Source organism: Nilaparvata lugens, chromosome 1 (assembly GCF_014356525.2).
Source record: "Nilaparvata lugens isolate BPH chromosome 1, ASM1435652v1, whole genome shotgun sequence".
Lineage (NCBI taxonomy): Eukaryota > Metazoa > Arthropoda > Insecta > Hemiptera > Delphacidae > Nilaparvata > Nilaparvata lugens.
Window position 1 is genome coordinate 99,480,035 of NC_052504.1, and position 19,303 is coordinate 99,499,337.

At 36.6% G+C, this 19,303-nt stretch overlaps 2 protein-coding genes across 26 annotated transcripts in view; both read left to right on the forward strand.

Moving 5' to 3' along the window:
- LOC111054275 (zinc finger protein 2 homolog) overlaps positions 1 to 19,303 on the forward strand; it is a 217,774-nt gene that overhangs the window by 80,234 nt on the left and 118,237 nt on the right. The gene's annotated exons all lie outside the window — the stretch shown is intronic.
- LOC111060692 (nucleolar protein 14 homolog) overlaps positions 1,097 to 19,303 on the forward strand; it is a 47,844-nt gene continuing 29,637 nt past the window's right edge. For all 3 annotated transcript variants that reach the window (XM_039419791.1, XM_039419790.1, XM_039419792.1), the window contains exons 1-7: positions 1,097 to 1,559; positions 3,319 to 3,468; positions 7,121 to 7,265; positions 9,204 to 9,502; positions 14,722 to 14,882; positions 16,006 to 16,379; positions 18,756 to 18,845. In XM_039419791.1, coding sequence (XP_039275725.1) covers positions 1,380 to 1,559; positions 3,319 to 3,468; positions 7,121 to 7,265; positions 9,204 to 9,502; positions 14,722 to 14,882; positions 16,006 to 16,379; positions 18,756 to 18,845 — 1,399 coding nt within the window. In that variant the 5' untranslated portion in view covers positions 1,097 to 1,379. The remainder of the gene's footprint in view (positions 1,560 to 3,318; positions 3,469 to 7,120; positions 7,266 to 9,203; positions 9,503 to 14,721; positions 14,883 to 16,005; positions 16,380 to 18,755; positions 18,846 to 19,303) is intronic.

The window sequence follows — 19,303 nt, forward strand, 5'->3', positions numbered from 1 at the left end:
TGTCTGAATGTAGTGACCCACTTAACAATATTAATTTTCAGACTGGGGCAGTAGTCATAGGGGTTGAATTTAAGTTACCTATTTAGAAATGCGCGCTGGGTTGTGATCAAAGAACATCCGCTCGAAAAATAAGTCTCAACGGCAAATGCGCGCTTCTCATTGTTCCAATTGATGATACCGACTGAACATGTTGGGAATAAAACGTTATATTATGACCTCTCTAATGAGACCAATTTCGCTCTTCTAAAGCTGCGTACACATATACGCTCTTCCGACCCGCACCGAGCACGCTCCGCCCTCGTTCCTCCATCGAACCACAGTCGCTCCACCCACGCACCCATCATGAACGTTACGGAAGATGTTAGATCTTCTCGCGTTCCCCGGTCGAACCACTGTTGCTCCCGGTCGATCATCAATCGCTCTGTTGGAGTGACGTTCGGTTGCGGAGCAGAGCGAAAGTCTGTACGCACCTTAAGACATCAGCTGACTAGATGGCGTTCACTTTAAAAAAGGAAGTTTTGCTGCCACACCCGGTATAACGATTCTATGCAAGGCAGAGAATCAGCAACGCTGTTATCCTATCTTTCTCGACTCTCCTCTGTATCGATATAATAATTAAAATTCCCGAAAAATTCGTCAAATTGAGGAAGTTCGGCATTACATTTTTGCAGGAAATTCAAGGAAAATGGCAAATCGATACATCGGTGGTGAGGAGTCGATAGTAGAATAATATCTGTAACCCATCTTCGATGGCAAAAATATCGAATAAGTAAATAATCGATGTTTCATTGAGGTATGAAATATTGAAAAATCGATGTTCTATCAAAGTATAGCATATCGAGAAAAATATTGTCAACTTCGATATCTCCAAAAATTACTATCAACTATCAAGTTTACGTGTTGAGAGAGTTGCAGGCAAAACTTAAACACAATAAATATTATTGTATACAGCAGAATATCTGATAACTCTCAGATATTCGAGGAATTGTATATTTTAATACTACTTTCAAAGCAATTTGGATCGATAGTATCAGAATCAAAATATCGATAGTATCGAACCAAGACAAGGTATCGATACGAAAATTCCATCCATTTTCACCATAAATAAAAACCAAACATAACCTAAAACTTGGGAGAAAACATGTGGCAGAGTTTGCATTGGAGATAGTTTCATTTCAAATAGGCCTTTATTATTTTGAGTTGTTTTAGTATTTATATCAGTATTATTATTACTTATTTAATATTTTCTAAAACTCAAGAGCAAACTTTGTTCTTCTCTGTTGTGTACTAATTCTGTGTAAAGCTCTGTGATTTCTAACCTATTCATTATTGAATAATAAATAATTTTACAGTTTTGTAGTTACATTTAAACCTGTATCATGACTAAACTGAAGAAAAAGAGGTTGTCGGAAACACTTATCAAAAAGTCAGCTAGTAAATCTAAAACGAATAATCCATTTGAAGTTCATATCAACAGACAAAAGTTTGATGTATTGGGTAAGAAGTCGAAAAATGATAGAGGTCTGCCTGGTGTTGCTCGATCAAAATCAATTAAAAAGGTAAGAAAAATACTATCTTTTTATTTATACTGAAATAAACTAGGCTACCACTTTTTTGTAACCAGAAATTACAAGCACATCAAGTCAGTAATTGGAATAGCCTACAAGTAAAAGTCTTGAATCTTAATCTACAAATATTATCATGTTTATTTATTGTCACAGAAAATTTTATCTGTAAGGCTGAACGATAGGAGGTGTGTACACACGTTTGCACACACATATGCTCATCATGCAAGTTTTGTCATCAGTACAAAAAAAAAACTGTTTGACAATTGCTTCTGATGCCGCATCCACATTTTGGCCCAGTCTGCAATTTGAACAGTGCCATATAAAGGCCAGCGTTGGCAAATCATCCATCCACACACTGGCGCAGGCCTTCATTGGCCTTCATTGGACCATTATGTAAATGCGGCAAACCATGAAATAAACTTTCAATAAATCTCTGGAAAATTACAAATGAATTGTAATGATATAATTCCTAAATACTGTAAGAAGGTTACAATACAAGATAGGAATATTGAAATTCACTCTAGTAGGCTACGTGACTGAATACTCATGATTTATGGGTCTAAAACTAGGGTCTTCTATACCTTGGCAGCGAATTTGAGACCATATGAGTCAATTTTTGATCCAGTCTTGATATGCCAATGTTCTTCCGTGTTATATATTATTTTGTTTCATGTTATCTGACGTTTGTTTTATGTTATCTTATAATATTTCATTGACTAGATCCATGTACAGAGTGGGGCAGAGCCGTTTGGCGAGTTTAGATGGGTTATAAGTAATGAATCGTTTAATTAAAAAAAAAAATGCTATAATGGGTTCAATTCATTTTGAAATATAGTTTTTATTGTTAATTCTTGGAAATTGTATCAGTAAAAATAGCTTTCATAAGCAGAAATATACTAGTGTGGCGTATTTTTGAAGTTTTAAAACACATTTTGGCACACTGCAATAATTGGTAAGGCTTGGATCTCTTCTCTGATTCGCTCCTTTAGTCCTTTCAAGGTGTGTGGGCGATCTTTGAAAACCTAATTTTTGTGGTAACCCCATAGAAAAAATCTCATGCTTAAATCAGGTGAGCGTGCCGGCCACCTCAAGTCCACCCTTAGTGTGATAAGCCGCCCTGGGAACATTTGTCTCAACACATTCATTGAAATGCGCCCTGTGTGGGCTGTAGCTTCATCCTGCTGAACCATATTTCTCCCAAGTCATGTTCCTCAGCAAGTTTTTCAAATTTGGGGTGCAGAAACGTTTGTAGCATTGTCACATAATGCTGGGAGGTGACATTGACGGTGATGTTGCCATTCTCAAAGAACTATGGCTAGCACGCTCACCCGATTTTAGCATATGAGATTAACTCAAAAATAAAGTTTTCAAAGATCGCCCACACACCTTGAAAGAACTAAAGAAGTGAATCAGAGAAGAGATCCAGGCCTTACCAATCGCAGTGTGCCAAAATGCGTTTTAAAACTTGAAAAATACCATCATCAGTATTGCTGCTGATGGACGCCATTTAACTGATATAATTTTCAAAAATTGAAAATAAAAACTACATTTCACACTGAATTGAACCAATTAATGAATTATTTTCTAAGTTGAACGATTCATTACTTATAACCCTACCAAACTCGTCAATCTGCTATGCACCTTTCTGTATATTTGTTGATCAACAAAAACTATTCTATTATATTCTAATAGTAACAATTGTAGGTAATTTTTCTCTATAATAATCAATTGTTATCTGTCTGTTTTCTAGAGGAAAGAAACACTTCTCCAAGAGTACAAAGTAAAGGACAAGGCCAACAAATTCCTTGACAGACGAATTGGCGAGACAAACTCAGCTATGACGTCAGAGGATAAGGTTATGGCCAGGTACACTGCTGAGCGAATGAAAGCCCACAATAAGGTAAATAAACCTAGAAAAACCGCTAAAAATAGCAATAATTTAACTTTTTACTCTATCGGCTTGTTAGCAGTGGAATTTGGCACATAAACCATGGGATATCAGCTTATGCTGTATTTTCTCTATTGTATCACCATAATTGATACAGTATCAACACAACATGATACAGTATCATCTCAACTTGTTACTGTATCTGCTTGAGTTAACAGTGAAATTTGAAACAAACGTCCTATAGGCTACCATTAAATCCTATACTATTAAAAGAGCAATTTCTGTTTATATGTTTGGATGTTTATATGTTTGTATTTCACCGGATCTCGAAAACGGCTCTAACGATTCTCACGAAATTCAGAACATAGTAGGTTTATAATATTCGATTGCTCTAGGTCTCATCCCTCGGAGAACTCGCTGAAGGACATTAAAAGGATAATTATCATTCATCCTTGAAAAAACAGCTGATAATAACTATTTCGTCGTCTGTTGATGATGGGAGTGAATGAGCGAGTTCGTGTGTGGGACTGTGTCAAAATTATGACTCAGCTGTTGAACTTTTGTAATCATTCAATCAGGTACTTAGTGCCGGTTGCAAAAAAGCCGGGTTACTTTTAGTCCTGATTGATTCCAGGAGAAACATCTTTTTGGAATTCTCTGATTTGGTTCACGTGAAAATAATCAGGATTAAAATTCAACCGGCTTTTGTGCAACCAGGCCTTTATGAGGGATATTTTTGCATACCTCTGGGAATTAATCTCAATTCACTGTGATTAGATAGAACATTTCTGTATGAACTATGAATATTATTTCAATTTCTTCTTTAGTAATACATTTTTTTGCTTTTGTACTTCACATCGAAGCTCGTTTCCCGATATTATCTTCTTATGCTATCTTATCTCTATGGTATCACCATAAATGATGCAAGTATCACCACAAGATTATACAGTATCACCACGCAAGATACAGTATCAACATAATATGATACAGTATCATCTCAACTTGATACTTTATCGGCATGAGTTAGTTAACAGTGAAATTTGGAACATAAACGATACAGTATCATCTCAACTTGATACAGTATCGGCTTGAGTTAACAGTGAAATTTGGAAAATGAACGATACAGTATCATCTCAACTTGATACAGTATCGGCTTTAGATAATAGTGAAATTGGGAACATAAACTATACAGTATCATCTCAACTTGATACTTTATCGGCATGAGTTAGTTAACAGTGAAATTTGGAACATAAACGATACAGTATCATCTCAATTTGATACAGTATCAGCTTTAGATAATAGTGGAATTTGGACCCTAAACGATACAGTATCATCTCAACTTGATACAGTATCTGCTTAAGTTAATAGTGAAATTTGGAACATAAACGATACAGTATCATCTCAACTTGATACAGTATCGGCTTTAGATAATAGTGAAATTTGGAACATAAACGATACAGTATCATCTCAACTTGATACAGTATCGGCTTTAGATAATAGTGAAATTTGGAACATAAACGATACAGTATCATCTCAACTTGATACTTTATCGGCATGAGTTAGTTAACAGTGAAATTTGGAACATAAACGATACAGTATCATCTCAACTTGATACAGTATCGGCTTTAGATAATAGTGAAATTTGGAACATAAACTATACAGTATCATCTCAACTTGATACTTTATCGACATGAGTTAGTTAACAGTGAAATTTGGAACATAAACGATACAGTATCATCTCAACTTGATACAGTATCTTCTTTAGTTAATAGTGATATGTGGAACATAAACGATACAGTATCATCTCAGCTTGATACAGTATCGGCTTTAGATAATAGTGAAATTTGGAACATAAACGATACAGTATCATCTCAACTTGATACAGTATCGGCTTTAGATAATAGTGAAATTTGGAACATAAACGATACAGTATCATCTCAACTTGATACTTTATCGGCATGAGTTAGTTAACAGTGAAATTTGGAACATAAACGATACAGTATCATCTCAACTTGATACAGTATCGGCTTTAGATAATAGTGCAATTTGGAACATAAACGATACAGTATCATCTCAACTTGATACTTTATCGACATGAGTTAGTTAACAGTGAAATTTGGAACATAAACGATACAGTATCATCTCAACTTGATACAGTATCTTCTTTAGTTAATAGTGATATGTGGAACATAAACGATACAGTATCATCTCAACTTGATACAGTATCGGCTTTAGATAATAGTGAAATGTGGAACATAAACGATACAGTATCATCTCAACTTGATACAGTATCGGCTTTAGTTAATAGTGAAATTTGAACATAAACTATACAATATCATCTCAACTTGATACAGTATCGGCTTTAGAAATAGTGAAATTTGGAACATAAACGATACAGTTCATCTCAACTTGATACAGTATCGGCTTTAGTAATAGTGAAATTTGGAACATAAACTATACAATATCATCTCAACTTGATACTTTATCGGCATGAGTTAGTTAACAGTGAAATTTGGAATATAAACGATACAGTATCATCTCAACTTGATACAGTATCGGCTTTAGATAATAGTGAAATTTGGAACATAAACTATACAGTATCATCTCAACTTGATACTTTATCGACATGAGTTAGTTAACAGTGAAATTTGGAACATAAACGATACAGTATCATCTCAACTTGATACAGTATCTTCTTTAGTTAATAGTGATATGTGGAACATAAACGATACAGTATCATCTCAACTTGATACAGTATCGGCTTTAGATAATAGTGAAATTTGGAACATAAACGATACAGTATCATCTCAACTTGATACAGTATCGGCTTTAGATAATAGTGAAATTTGGAACATAAACGATACAGTATCATCTCAACTTGATACTTTATCGGCATGAGTTAGTTAACAGTGAAATTTGGAACATAAACGATACAGTATCATCTCAACTTGATACAGTATCGGCTTTAGATAATAGTGCAATTTGGAACATAAACGATACAGTATCATCTCAACTTGATACTTTATCGACATGAGTTAGTTAACAGTGAAATTTGGAACATAAACGATACAGTATCATCTCAACTTGATACAGTATCTTCTTTAGTTAATAGTGATATGTGGAACATAAACGATACAGTATCATCTCAACTTGATACAGTATCGGCTTTAGATAATAGTGAAATTGGAACATAAACTATACATATCATCTCAACTTGATACAGTATCGGCTTTAGTTAATAGTGAAATTTGGAACATAAACTATACAATATCATCTCAACTTGATACAGTATCGGCTTTAGATAATAGTGAAATTTGGACCATAAACGATACAGTATCATCTCAACTTGATACAGTATCTGCATTAGTTAATAGTGAAATGTGGAACATAAACGATACAGTATCATCTCAACTTGATACAGTATCGGCTTTAGATAATAGTGAAATTTGGAACATAAACGATACAGTATCATCTCAACTTGATACAGTATTGGCTTTAGTAAATAGTGAAATTTGGAACATAAACGATACAGTATCATCTCAACTTGATACACATCACCAACATTTGATACAAAACTTTGAATGAATTCTACAGTCCATGGGATATCTTCATATGCTATCTTTTCTCTATGATTGTGTTAATTTTTTGTTGTTTATTCGTTTAGAAAACCATGTTCAATTTGGCTGACGACGAAGTGTTGACACACAGAGGCCAGAGTCTGAGTGAGATCGAGAGATTCGACGATCCCAGAAGTGATGATGATGATGAAGATGATGATTTGATGAAAAGGAAAGGTGGCGGTCTGGAAGGTATGCAGACTTTTTCAACATTTTCAACATCTATTCAAACAATTTGACAATTTTGACAAAGTCTGATGAGACACGAACTGGAATAAATACAAAATAGCACTGAACATGAATAAACATGAGGTAAACTAGATTATCTATACTACAAGGTGCGCCAGAGAAACTTACCTACTTATTTGAAAAAAAAATCCCGCTCGGTGAATTGGTCGTGTAGAAGGGCAGGAGGGGGTGCTTCTGGAGGGGCAAGTTCTCAAATTTATCCTCCCTCATATAAGTAGCCATCATGCTCTGGTCTAGAGAGCAGCGGGGCTTCGCAGTTGAGAGCTTCTTTTCTAATGGTCCATCACTTGTTGCTACGCAATGTGCCTTGGAAGGAACCGCGCTCAATTTGAAATTCCTCCTCACAGACTCGTTTCTGGCTGTAATTCGATTCTGTCGTGGGTTAACTCATTTCGGGAGTGTGGAATTGTCGCTAATCCCAGAAATGGACTTCAACGAACCATCAGAACTCCAGAAAGTATCGAAAGAGTGAGGCAGTCAGTTGTGCGTTCTCCCCGGCGTTCGGCTCGCAAACACGCAGCTGCTATGGCAATTTCTTATTACACTGTTCAACAAATTTTCCATGAAGACCTTCAATATTTCATCTCTATATTTTGGCTGTTGTTCAAGAATCGACTGAACGCGATTTTGTTGCCCGTCAAAATACATGTGATATGCTGATTGACAACCTGCCTGAAGACGCGGTCATTTTTTGTCAGTGACGAGGCTCATTTCCACATTCGTTTCCTCAATGCGATTTTTATAGGGTTATTTGAAATCCCTGGTTTTTATCGTTTGACCACGGACCATAGTACATCTCAAGAACAACATTGGCGACGCCATTGCCAACATGCCGATTGATATACTGCAACGACTGTAACAAATTTCAAAAATCGAGTTCATCAGTGTATGCGCGATGGGGGTCGCCATTGATCTGATGTCATTTTAAATACTATCAATAATCAATACAATTTAAGACCCACCTCAAGTAAGTACCTAATCTATCATACTAACATTGAAAATATTAGAAGACAACTCATATATTTAAGCACTAAAATTATAAATAAAATTCCTGAACAAATTATTAGCTGTGCCAAGATAACAAAAAAAGTCAAAACAGATATCAATGCTTGGATCAAAATTAACTACTTCTTCTACCTTTGAGAACTATAATAAGTTAACAGAGAACTTTTCTGATTAGTGCGCTCACTTCCCCTACTTGTGCTCTATCACATACCTTTCCCAATCCTTTCCAAAAATTCCAAGGATCAAAAGCCTTCCTATGACATGGATAGCCAGAGTTGGAAGAACTTTTGATCCTCTACCCTTCTTCACCACATAACATGTATAATTTGCCTTCTAATGTTGTAATGTGTTCTCATATTTATGTTATTTATTTTATACTGTAATGTTTTTTTATTGATGTAATTAATGTTTATTTCATATTGATGTATCTTATGTGTGTGTGTGAATAAATAAATTGAATTGAATTGAATTGAATTTTAAAGACTGCATTGTAAAAATTGAAAAATTGTATTCTCATATAAAAAAGATTAAAACAATTACTAAATTACTTTTGTTTTTATTGACCTTTCAAATAAGTAAGTTTCTCTGGCGCACTTTGTATATTACCAGAAAAATTTTATTTCTTCCACTTTTATCTAAATCTTCCTTTCCTGTCTTCTTCTTCCTTTTCTCCTATCTTCTTCTTTTCCCGTCTTCTTTCTGTAAAGCTTAGCTGTTTCCAAAACGCTTCATATGGCTTAATGGTTTTAAAAAATTAACACTTTGCACAGAGATGTTGTAGAATTTCACCTTAATGGTTTTGATGAATTTTGTTTTTCATGTATTTGTGAATTTGGCAATAAATTTGATTTTTGATTTGACGTATCTGTTCTGCAGCGGCGTTCGTCGGCGAGGCGCATTTCGGCGGTGGCATGCTGCGCGACTCGGCAGCGGAGAAGTCGCGCGCGACGCTGATCGACGAGCTGATTGCCGAGTCGAAGCGGCGTCGCGCCGAGAAGGCGCGCGCCAAGGAGCAGACGCTCGAGTTGACAGAGCGTCTCGACGCCGACTGGCAGGAGCTGTTGCCTCTAGTCAATGCTGGACAGAAGGAGAAGGCGGGTGACGAGGAGGAACGACCCGAGAAGCAGAGCTACGACCATCTAATGCGTCAGTTGCGGTTTGAGTCGCGCGGCAAGGTGGGTGCTCGTTTTAAGTTTAGTCCCATTATAGTAAAGCCTGGTTTTCATTAGTAGAGTTAGTAGTATAGTTCCCTGGGCAAGTACTAATTATCTTGTGAACTCTCCCAATGAAAACGTTCATGGTAGAGTAGATATACCACAAGTACGGTTATCAAAGACCTTAAGATGCCATGTAAATGTAGGTTTGAGACTCTTCAATCACCTTCGACAAGAAAAATGAGAAATTTTCCGTTTTTGAAGTTTATAGATGCGCTTTACATCTTTCTAGTCAAAAATCCCTTTTACAGCTTGAAAGAGTACTATGAGAAGTGAATATTTAAATGTATTATGATTTTTAAAAATGCTTAGTTTGATTTTATTATGACTTTATTTGTATATAAATATATTAAGATGTAGCCTAGTTGAATATTATAACTATCATGACAATGTCTCATGCAATCATGTAATTGTTCTTGGACAAATTGAATATTCTTAGATTCTTATAGAGTAGTCAAGGTAGAGTACAAGTTTTTAGTAGTGTAGTGTGGGATAGCACTTTACCACTTGCCTTCCCCCACCACTGCTTCTCACTCTACTCTACCACTAGTATGCTAATGAAAGCAGTCTCGAGCTAGTAGAGTAGTGTCGTGCCGTAGAGTAGAGTAGAAATATGCTATGATTTTACATACTATTCTCAATTGTAGTGAAAACAGTTACTCGACCAAGTAAGTAGAGTAGAGTTAGTATGCCAGTTAATTGACCACTTACTCTACTAGTGAAAACCAGGCTCATCAGTGAATGTGCCCAGTACAGGGAAATTATTCCCACTTGGTCCGTTCAACCGAGTAGAAACCTGGATAAGCATAACAGTGACAGTGAACATATACAGAGTGGTGCAGAGGAAACGCGTGTTTTTCGAAACACTAGTACTCGGCGACGGGGGTGTCGTCTAGTCCTGAGACCATGTCGTCGAGTCGATCGTCTAGGACCAGTAACAACTGCTGTTCTGACTCGGTCTGCATTCTCTGGAGCACGAACTGAACGGGGAAGACCAGGTGGTTTCTTTCTCATCACAAAGCCAGTACTTCTGAACGCTTCAACCCATCAGAGTACAGTATTTCGATCGGGCATTGCACCTCAACATCCAACTCTGAAATCTTGACGGAAAAGCGTTGTTGCACTGTGACTACTATTTCATTGTTTCAAAAAAACTGCTCGACAGCGTACACACGATGTTGTACGTTCCAACGCTCATAGCAACTGAAAAGGCTTAGTATGGGCCGTCTGCCAACATTCGTTTCAGGGTAATACCATAGAGAAACAATAGCATAAGTAGATATCCCATGGTATAGGGCGTTTATGTCGCAACTTTTACTGTTATCTCAAGCCGATAGTCCACGTAGTTCTTTCCCGTGAAGCTTTATGACGCTGGTAGTCTCTCATATTGTGCCGTTCATACACTTTTACCCGGTCAAAACAGTAAAAATCGCCAATAATCGACAGTAATCGGCTTGAGATAACAGTAAAAGCTGCGACATAAACGCCCTATACCATGGGATATCTACTTATGCTATTGTTTCTCTATGGTAATACCCCCTCCCGTCGACGAGTACTAGCGGTTCCTCTGCACCACTCTTTATAATACCGACAAGCTCTAATTGGACTAATCCCACTCAAACCGACCGAATAGGAGTCTGATCAAATAGATCTCGATGACTTGATTGCTTTGTTTTTACTCCATTGGTTACGATATCACCACTGCGATAATTAACTTGGGGTACAAACACACTGAAGGCGGAGCGGAGCGGGGCGTGGCGTGGCGTGGTCAGAACGTTCATGATACTCACAGGAAGCGTCTGAGCGTCAAACGTCAAGGGCCTAGAAAATGGCGTTGTTCAAGTTTGCACGGACATTACTTTGTGAGAATAATTACTTAAAGTATTGGATATAACCATAAAATTTACTAGATGGTGAAAAAATTGAAGATTTTTTTAAATTTCGTAGAGATATGAATGAAATGGATTAGAATAGCCTTACTTTTGTTTTCAAAGTGTAATAGATAAATTTTCTCTTTCGAATAATAAAATAATACACAGTTCAAAAGTTTCTAGTTTCATTCAAAATTTTTAAATAATTAATAAGTTACTGTTCTAGATTTTTTTGATATTTTAGACTAAATATGATTTTGATTCAAAATTTGCTCGTTTATCTGAGTATTGAAGAGCGTAAATTGTATTTTGAAAAGTGAAAGTGACATAACCAACATTTTAATTTGGACATTATAGTATAAATTGGAAATGGGACAGTTTTGGGCATGAGCCTCTGGTGCCTTTCCTCATGTCAAGTACTTGTACACAATGTGATAAATAAATAAATAAATTACAGGGTAATTTGGGCAAACATTAAATTTAATGTACTAGATGGTGGGGAAATGTAGTAGAACAAGTGCATTATTATGTACAAGAGTAGACCAGACTGGCACTCGCACTGTGACACTCCGCTTGTAGACGCTCCAAAAAACATACCAGCTTGTTCCAAAGTTTGACGCCACGCTCCGCTCTGCGAGTAGACGCTTCCAGTGTGTTTCAGTTCATTACTTAACATGATATTGTCCTCAACGCCACGCTCCTCTCAGCTTTCAGTGTGTTTCTACCCTTACGCTCAACTCACACTACCTCGACTCAAATCGTACGACTCCAGTCGAGGATACTCCAGTCTCTCGACCTTACGACTTTCTTGCTCATTGACACTACTTCAGTTCCATGCTACTCCATTTCTAACCTCACATTATTAAAAATATGAGATAAAATTCGTCACTACTGCGCATGTAACAGATTTTATAATTATTATGAATATATTGTCTTATCTAATTCTTATTATTGTCTTATTTGAAATGATAAAACATCACTCTCATACAACATAACCTCACTTTCATTAAAAATATATGGTACTATGTATGCAACTCAAGTCGAGGCTCGACCAACATGTCAAGTCGACGCTCGACTCTGTCTCACAGTCGTGAGGTCGCGGAGACTAAAGTCTGAGATATATTACTTTTAACATGAAGAGGAGAAACTCATTTCTCCCTCCTCAGTTTGTAGCGTAGACACAGACAGACATCCTGCGCACAATTGGATGCGCCGTGTCATTTTGCTTCATGCTCTTGTGATGAAAACAATATTATACCTACTGACCAGTATATGACTTGGAACATTGCCAGCAATAGGTGGAAGGGGAGTGTTGGTGCGTCGCGTTGCAAAGCTCTCTCACACAGGCACAAAAGAAGGAGAATGCTGCTAGGTAGTGGGAGTAATTAGTGGAGGATAGAGCATCGGACCTCTCCGTCTTCGAGAAAGAGCCGTGTTAAGAGTAATTTCTCTCCCACTTTGGAATCGACTGGTCTGAGTGTCACCATTTGAAAACACATGCAGCGTCGAGAAGAGACAAGAGTCGCAGTCTCTTCTCGACTTGAGTCGCGTAAGTGTGAGGACTGCCTTAGTATTTCATCTACCAATGTTATATTACATCAGTTGTCCGTGTTCGGATGGACACGTTATATCGTTGGTCCCGGTTGATCAGTCGTTAGATCATGTCAGAGGGTCTGAAATTGATTGGGTGTGACCTGTAAACTCTGACACCAGACCTGATCCAGCCAGGTCACTCGATATTATTAATATTACATTAGTGTAACATCAACGAATAAATCAATTTTACAAATTAATAAAAACAATATGAAAACTTGTAGTACCCTTCATTATTAAAATTTTGAAATATTTCAACTTACTTGAGTCATTTTCAAGTTGAAATTTTAATAATAATAAAGGGTACTACAAGTTTTTATATTGTTTTTATTAATTTTTACAAAAGTAGCCCATAAAAGTGAAGTGTTTTTATCAATTTTACAAATTTTGTTCAAACTGGGCTCAAAACCCAATACATTTTTGAATGAATTTTGCAGCCAACCAATGAACTGAGGAGCGAGAAGGATATCGCCAGAGAAGAAAAGATAAATATGTAGTATTGAACTTTATGTACTATAGATACCTTCCAGCCTTGATCATTTCAAACTATAGTGAGGTCCACGTTATAATGGCATTGTTTGATTGGCAATGGTATTGTTATCCTTGTCTATCATTCAACAAAGCTGATAGCGCTAACTCTTCCTCGCTTTGCTCTGTTGCCAGATCGTCTTTTAACAAAGTAGAATTTATCATTAATTGGCGAAATATATATGTTAATTAAAAAAATTTATTATGAAATAATAATTTCTTGCTTCATAAAATACTGAGTGATTAAAAAAGGACTTGACAAGTTTGAAAATTCATATAAATCTTATTAAACAAGGTACAGAGCTGGTTTTGGTGTTTTTTAAAGGAAAACACTTCAAGTTTTTTTTACCTTAAACTTAAGATGTTCTATGTGACTTCCGTTGGTTATCCTGCAGACATCCAATCGATAGTCGATTTCTTCCCAGACTCGCACTAGCATTTCAGGTGTAACTTGCTCAACAGCAGCGCAAATCCTTGCTCTAAGTTCAGTTAGAGTGACTGGCAAAGGAGGTACGTACACCATATCTTTTATGAAACCCCACAAGGATAAAATCCAGCGGTGTAAGGTGTGGGGGAACGAGGGGTCCTTGCAATTGGCGCATTACGGCCAATCACTGATTTGGAAACTGGTCATAAAGAAAATCCCGAACGTCAGTCAGATGGCGGTGCGTCAAGGAAAACATTTCGTTCTCGGTCATACTCATCGATCTGTGGTATCAAACCTTTTTGCAACATATCAAGGTACACTATGCCTTTTTTTAAACCAAAGCACATAGATAGCACGCACGGGTCCAGTGAAGGCAGCCATCTTTGATGTAGCCGCCGCTAGCGCTTGAGCGGCACGACCAGGCACTTTGCGAGTCAAAACTTGGAGTGTTTTCCTTTAAAACAACACCAAAACCAGCTCTGTACCTTGTTTAATAAGATTTCGATGAATTTTCAAAGCTGTAAAGTCCTTTTTTAATCACTCGGTATAATTGATTATTTTGAACGAGAATAAACCGTTAATATGACATCAATAAACCTGTATCAGCTACCGTTTATAGAAGGCATTGACAAGACGAGCATCTGCAACGTTGATCTGCTATCTTTCTCCACTGCCATTATAACGTGGACCTCACTATAGTTAATTCTCGTTCTATTGACTTTCTAAATTAATTTTGATTTTTGTTTGATTGACTTTTGTAGCCAACCGACAAACTGAGGAGTGAGGAGGACATCGCCAGAGAGGAGAAGATGAAACTGGAGCAGTTGGAAGCTGAGAGAATTAAACGGATGCAGCCCAACGATGCTTCAACTTCCACATCAACAAAAATAAAACATCAGAGTGCTGATGACCTGGATGATGGGTGAGTATATATATATTCTGAAAAAATATACAGAACTTCCACGAAAGGTGAAACGTCGAATAGATTCTCCTAGAATTTTGCTACAAAAATGTCCAGTAACATTATTGACCGAACGAAGTGAGGTCTAAGATTCAAGTCGACGGTTTGGCATTTCTCTTTATGTTTAATGTTTATATATTTATATGTTATGGCGAAACGCGGTAATAGATTTTCATGAAATTGACAGGTATGTTCCTTTTTAAATTGCGCGTCGACGTATATACAAGGTTTTTGGAAATTTTGCATTTCAAGGATAATATAAAAGGAAAAAGGAACCTCCTTCATACGCCAATATTAGGGTAAAAATCAGACTATAGAATTATTCATCATAAATCAGCTGACAAGTGATTACACAGATGTGTGGAGAAGCCAGTCTATTACTGTATTTGTATAGGGTATATAGTTCCAATCAAAGACATTAAAGAGGTATGCATCTTTAAGCTGGGTTTACACCAAAGTTATTAACAAAATGGTTATAACTTAATCCTTATAGATTCTATTAGATTGAACGGAAGTTGACAAACACATATGTTCATCATGTGTATGATAAGTTATGTTCAATCTAATATAATCTAAAAGGATTGAGTTATTAACATTTTTTAAATAAATTTTGTCTAATCGCAGCTTTAAGGTCTTTGGTTTCAATATTTTGTTTTGCATGCAGTCATGGTATTATTATGCGTGCCCATCAGTATCAATATTCTCACATTCGAAAAAACTAATTTAATAGGTGAATAAAAATAAACAAATGAACTAAACAATGCTGGAGAAATTATAATATTTTTGATTCTAAAAAATTAATTTTCATCAGATAGAAAGATCATCACGGAACTGGATGAATTATGTCATATGAAATACAAATTCAAACGTGAACTGAGTTTGTTAACATTTAAAACAGTTGACATCTGGTACTTGTGGATGAGAATACTGCGTGAGGTCTACTGTTCACAGAACTACAAGTAATACTGAGTTATTTGAGAAAATTTAAAACCATGGAAGAAACACAAACTTCTAAACACCAAAGCTCAGCTGTTCTTTGTTTAGTTGTCATTATTCAATTTTTTTCTATTTGTTTTTTTTTCAGATTGGACCTGCAGAGTGAGGCAGAGGAAATGAGTGATAAAGAAGAGGAAACAAGTGAGGCTGGCAAAATCGCTGATGAAAGTGAGGATGAGGAGGAGGAGGAAGAAGAAGAAGATGAAAATGAGGAAGAGGAAGAAGACAATGATGAAGACGGTGCTAATGAAGATGATGTTGAAAATAAAGTAGAAGCAGATGTGAGTGGAAAGGATGAGAGTAAAGAAGAGGGAGAAGAAGTGGAAGAAGAAGAAGAGGAAGAAGACGAAGAATATGAGTATGAGAAAGTGGACCGAGATGAACTGGTGGAAGAGGAGGACGAGGAGGAGGAGGAGGGGGAGGAGGATGTACAACGAACAGTTGAAACATCCAAAAATAAAGGTAAGCATTTCCAATTTTAAAACTAACCTAGTATTCCAATAAATTGTAAAAATACATAGTAGGTTTCTAAAAAGTATTATGCGTTTGTTTCAGAACGGATAGAGCTTGAATATTTCAATTAGAACTTTAAGTTTAATTTCAGTCACGAACTTGAAAAATTATATATAATTTATTGTAAACTACATGTCGATTATTCAGTGATTCTTTTTTTTTTTTAAGATTACGTCCTAAAGACTCCAGTCATGGAGTATAAGACAAGTCATGTTATTACATAATAATTCTAACACTAAGTAGTTTAGTTCAACCTAGTTTCCTTCTTCATTCTAGAGATGTTTTGTAGTTAATACAGTTCGAAAAGATTTTATTTCAGAAAAATAGGATACATTCTTTCAGCGTACAATGATAAGTGGCGGCAGTATACTAATGAATGAAAAATCAACTAAGAAAGATCTTTATAGATATTAGGGGTATTCACAATGTTGTTTTAGCCAGCTAAAGTGCTATTTGATAACTTTGGATTGTGAACGCCCCATCTAAAACCATCTGCTAGTAGCGATCCAAGCGGATAATTTGTCTAACTCAAAGTTTATTATATCTCAAAAGTAAGATTATAAACATATGACTGCCGTTTTAACAGAGATTGCTACAGTTAGTGGACTCAAACCTGCGCTATCTGCTATTTCGTCTGTTAATTTTTTTCTAACGTACCACTATAGCATTGAGTTAACACAGACTTAGCAAATAGCTGGAGTTAGCGAATAGCTCGACTTAGCCAGCTAACTCCAACATTGTGAATACCCCTACTGTCTTGATATATATTGTGTGGACCAATCGTGCACATATCGATGTGTTACGTAGTGGTCGTATTACCACTGTTCTTATAGCTTCAGTTTCAGAAGTGAAACAAACTGGCTTTTTATTATACAGAGTGAGTCATATGTATGGGAACCCTTCAACTGATTGAAGTTTGAGATTTTAAAGAAATAATTGATAAGGTTTAATCAGCCGTCATTTTTGACAAAAGTATAATAAAACATTTTTATCAATACCATCTTCCTTGTTTTAAAAATACCTTTATAATGATGTACCACTCAATGGGTGTTTACGATTAAAATATTCGAGTTACAACCCCTAAGTCACCCCCTTATGAGGGGTTGAAATACAGTTGTACGTCAAAAGGTAGAGTATTCGACCAATAACTTATCCTGAAAGTTACAGTATTATATCTACAACAGTCTCCAATTTATTGAAGGGTTCCCATACATATGATTCGCTCTGTATAAACAACTTGTTAAGTAATATTATCCTTAAATTATCAATATTTTACTAACTTCCATTTATTTAGTCTTATTAGCAGACCGTGTTCCGTAAGGGTCTAATCACAGAATTAATAATAGCATTAATTAATTATATATAATAGCAGAATTAATTATAGGAGATTTCTCTGGTCTAATTAAAAACTACAACCTAAAGGTTCGTACCCACTAGAACGTACCAGACACGGACCGTGTCAGACCATGCCAGGCACGTAAAATAACAACTATGCCCACTACAACGGATCAACAGCGTTCTATGCCAGTACATTACGCGTATGATACGCGTATGATACGCGTATGATACGCGTATGATGCCCGGTCAGAAGTTGTTGGGAACGCGTCAGTTAGCAAGAGAATGTAGCGGTGAACTGGTTACCAACGCGGTGCATACGCGGTTACAACGGGGTTTGCAGGCGTCACGTGCCATGCAAGGAGCGTCCGTCACAGACAAAATATACTAGCCGACAAATGTTGACCTGGACGTGCATGGCACGCTCCTTGCTTGGCCGGTGACGGAACGGCTAATGGGTGTATTACATATCAAATGATGCAAAGATATTTTTTTGCATGTGTCGGTACGGGCACGGTCATGGTATGATACGTTCTAGTGGGTTCGAACCTTAAAGCTTGACAGATTTCAAGTTGAAATCAGTTGAGTATTTGAGACGTGATGATGCATCATTCGTGAATTTCCTATCCCGTATATAAAAGTATTCCTATACTTGTATAAGCCAATATCTTTCCTTCATTATATGATGGTTATAATTGGTTGGTTGGGCCATGTGGAACGGATGCCGGAAACCCGTACAGCACGTATGTCTCTGTATCAGCAACCAAGGGGACAAAGACCACTCAAGAGATGGTTGGATGACATGGAGGCAGACCTTCAACCCTTGGGCGTAGGAAGATGGAGACAGCGAGCGCAGGACACATATTCATGGAGAAAGCTTGTGGAGGAGGCCAAGGCTCTTCAAGGGCCGTAGAGTCAATGAGTAGTAGTAGTATTATATCATGAATTTACTTGGAATCCAAAATTCATGAACTGTTTTGTATGTTTCAGAACCTTCTGCAGTAACTTCTTCGAAAACTAACACTTCAGAACAATCTGCTCCGGTAGAAAATGCTATTGAACCGCCTCTTACACCGAAAAGTAAGTCGAATTACATATATTTTTTAAAAAGTATTATTTTGTATTATACTCGGAAACTGAGACTTAAATCCAAATACTTATCCAAAAGGGCCAAGACACACGAATCGTTTTTTTCCAGGCGTTTTCTGATGAGTCGGCAGGGCAGGAAGCTCTCCGATTGGCTGATTATCAGCTGATTCCCGAATGCCAACCCAATTCAACTTGAAAATAAAACTTGAACGCATCTAATAAATTAACTCTAACTTGAAAAGGTATGTTTCATTACCTCAAGGGCCAAGCCACATGAAGCAAGGTTGGTAATCCCGTCCTGTCCCCAAACCTATGGATTAGGGTACAGTTAAGATTCAATTCACAAGTAACTGAGCTACTTTTTATTTCGAATGCTGTTATCAGCCTGAGTAGATAAGACAACCTTTTTCTGAAAAGACTTATTTTTCGGCTTTTTGATAGATTTTTGT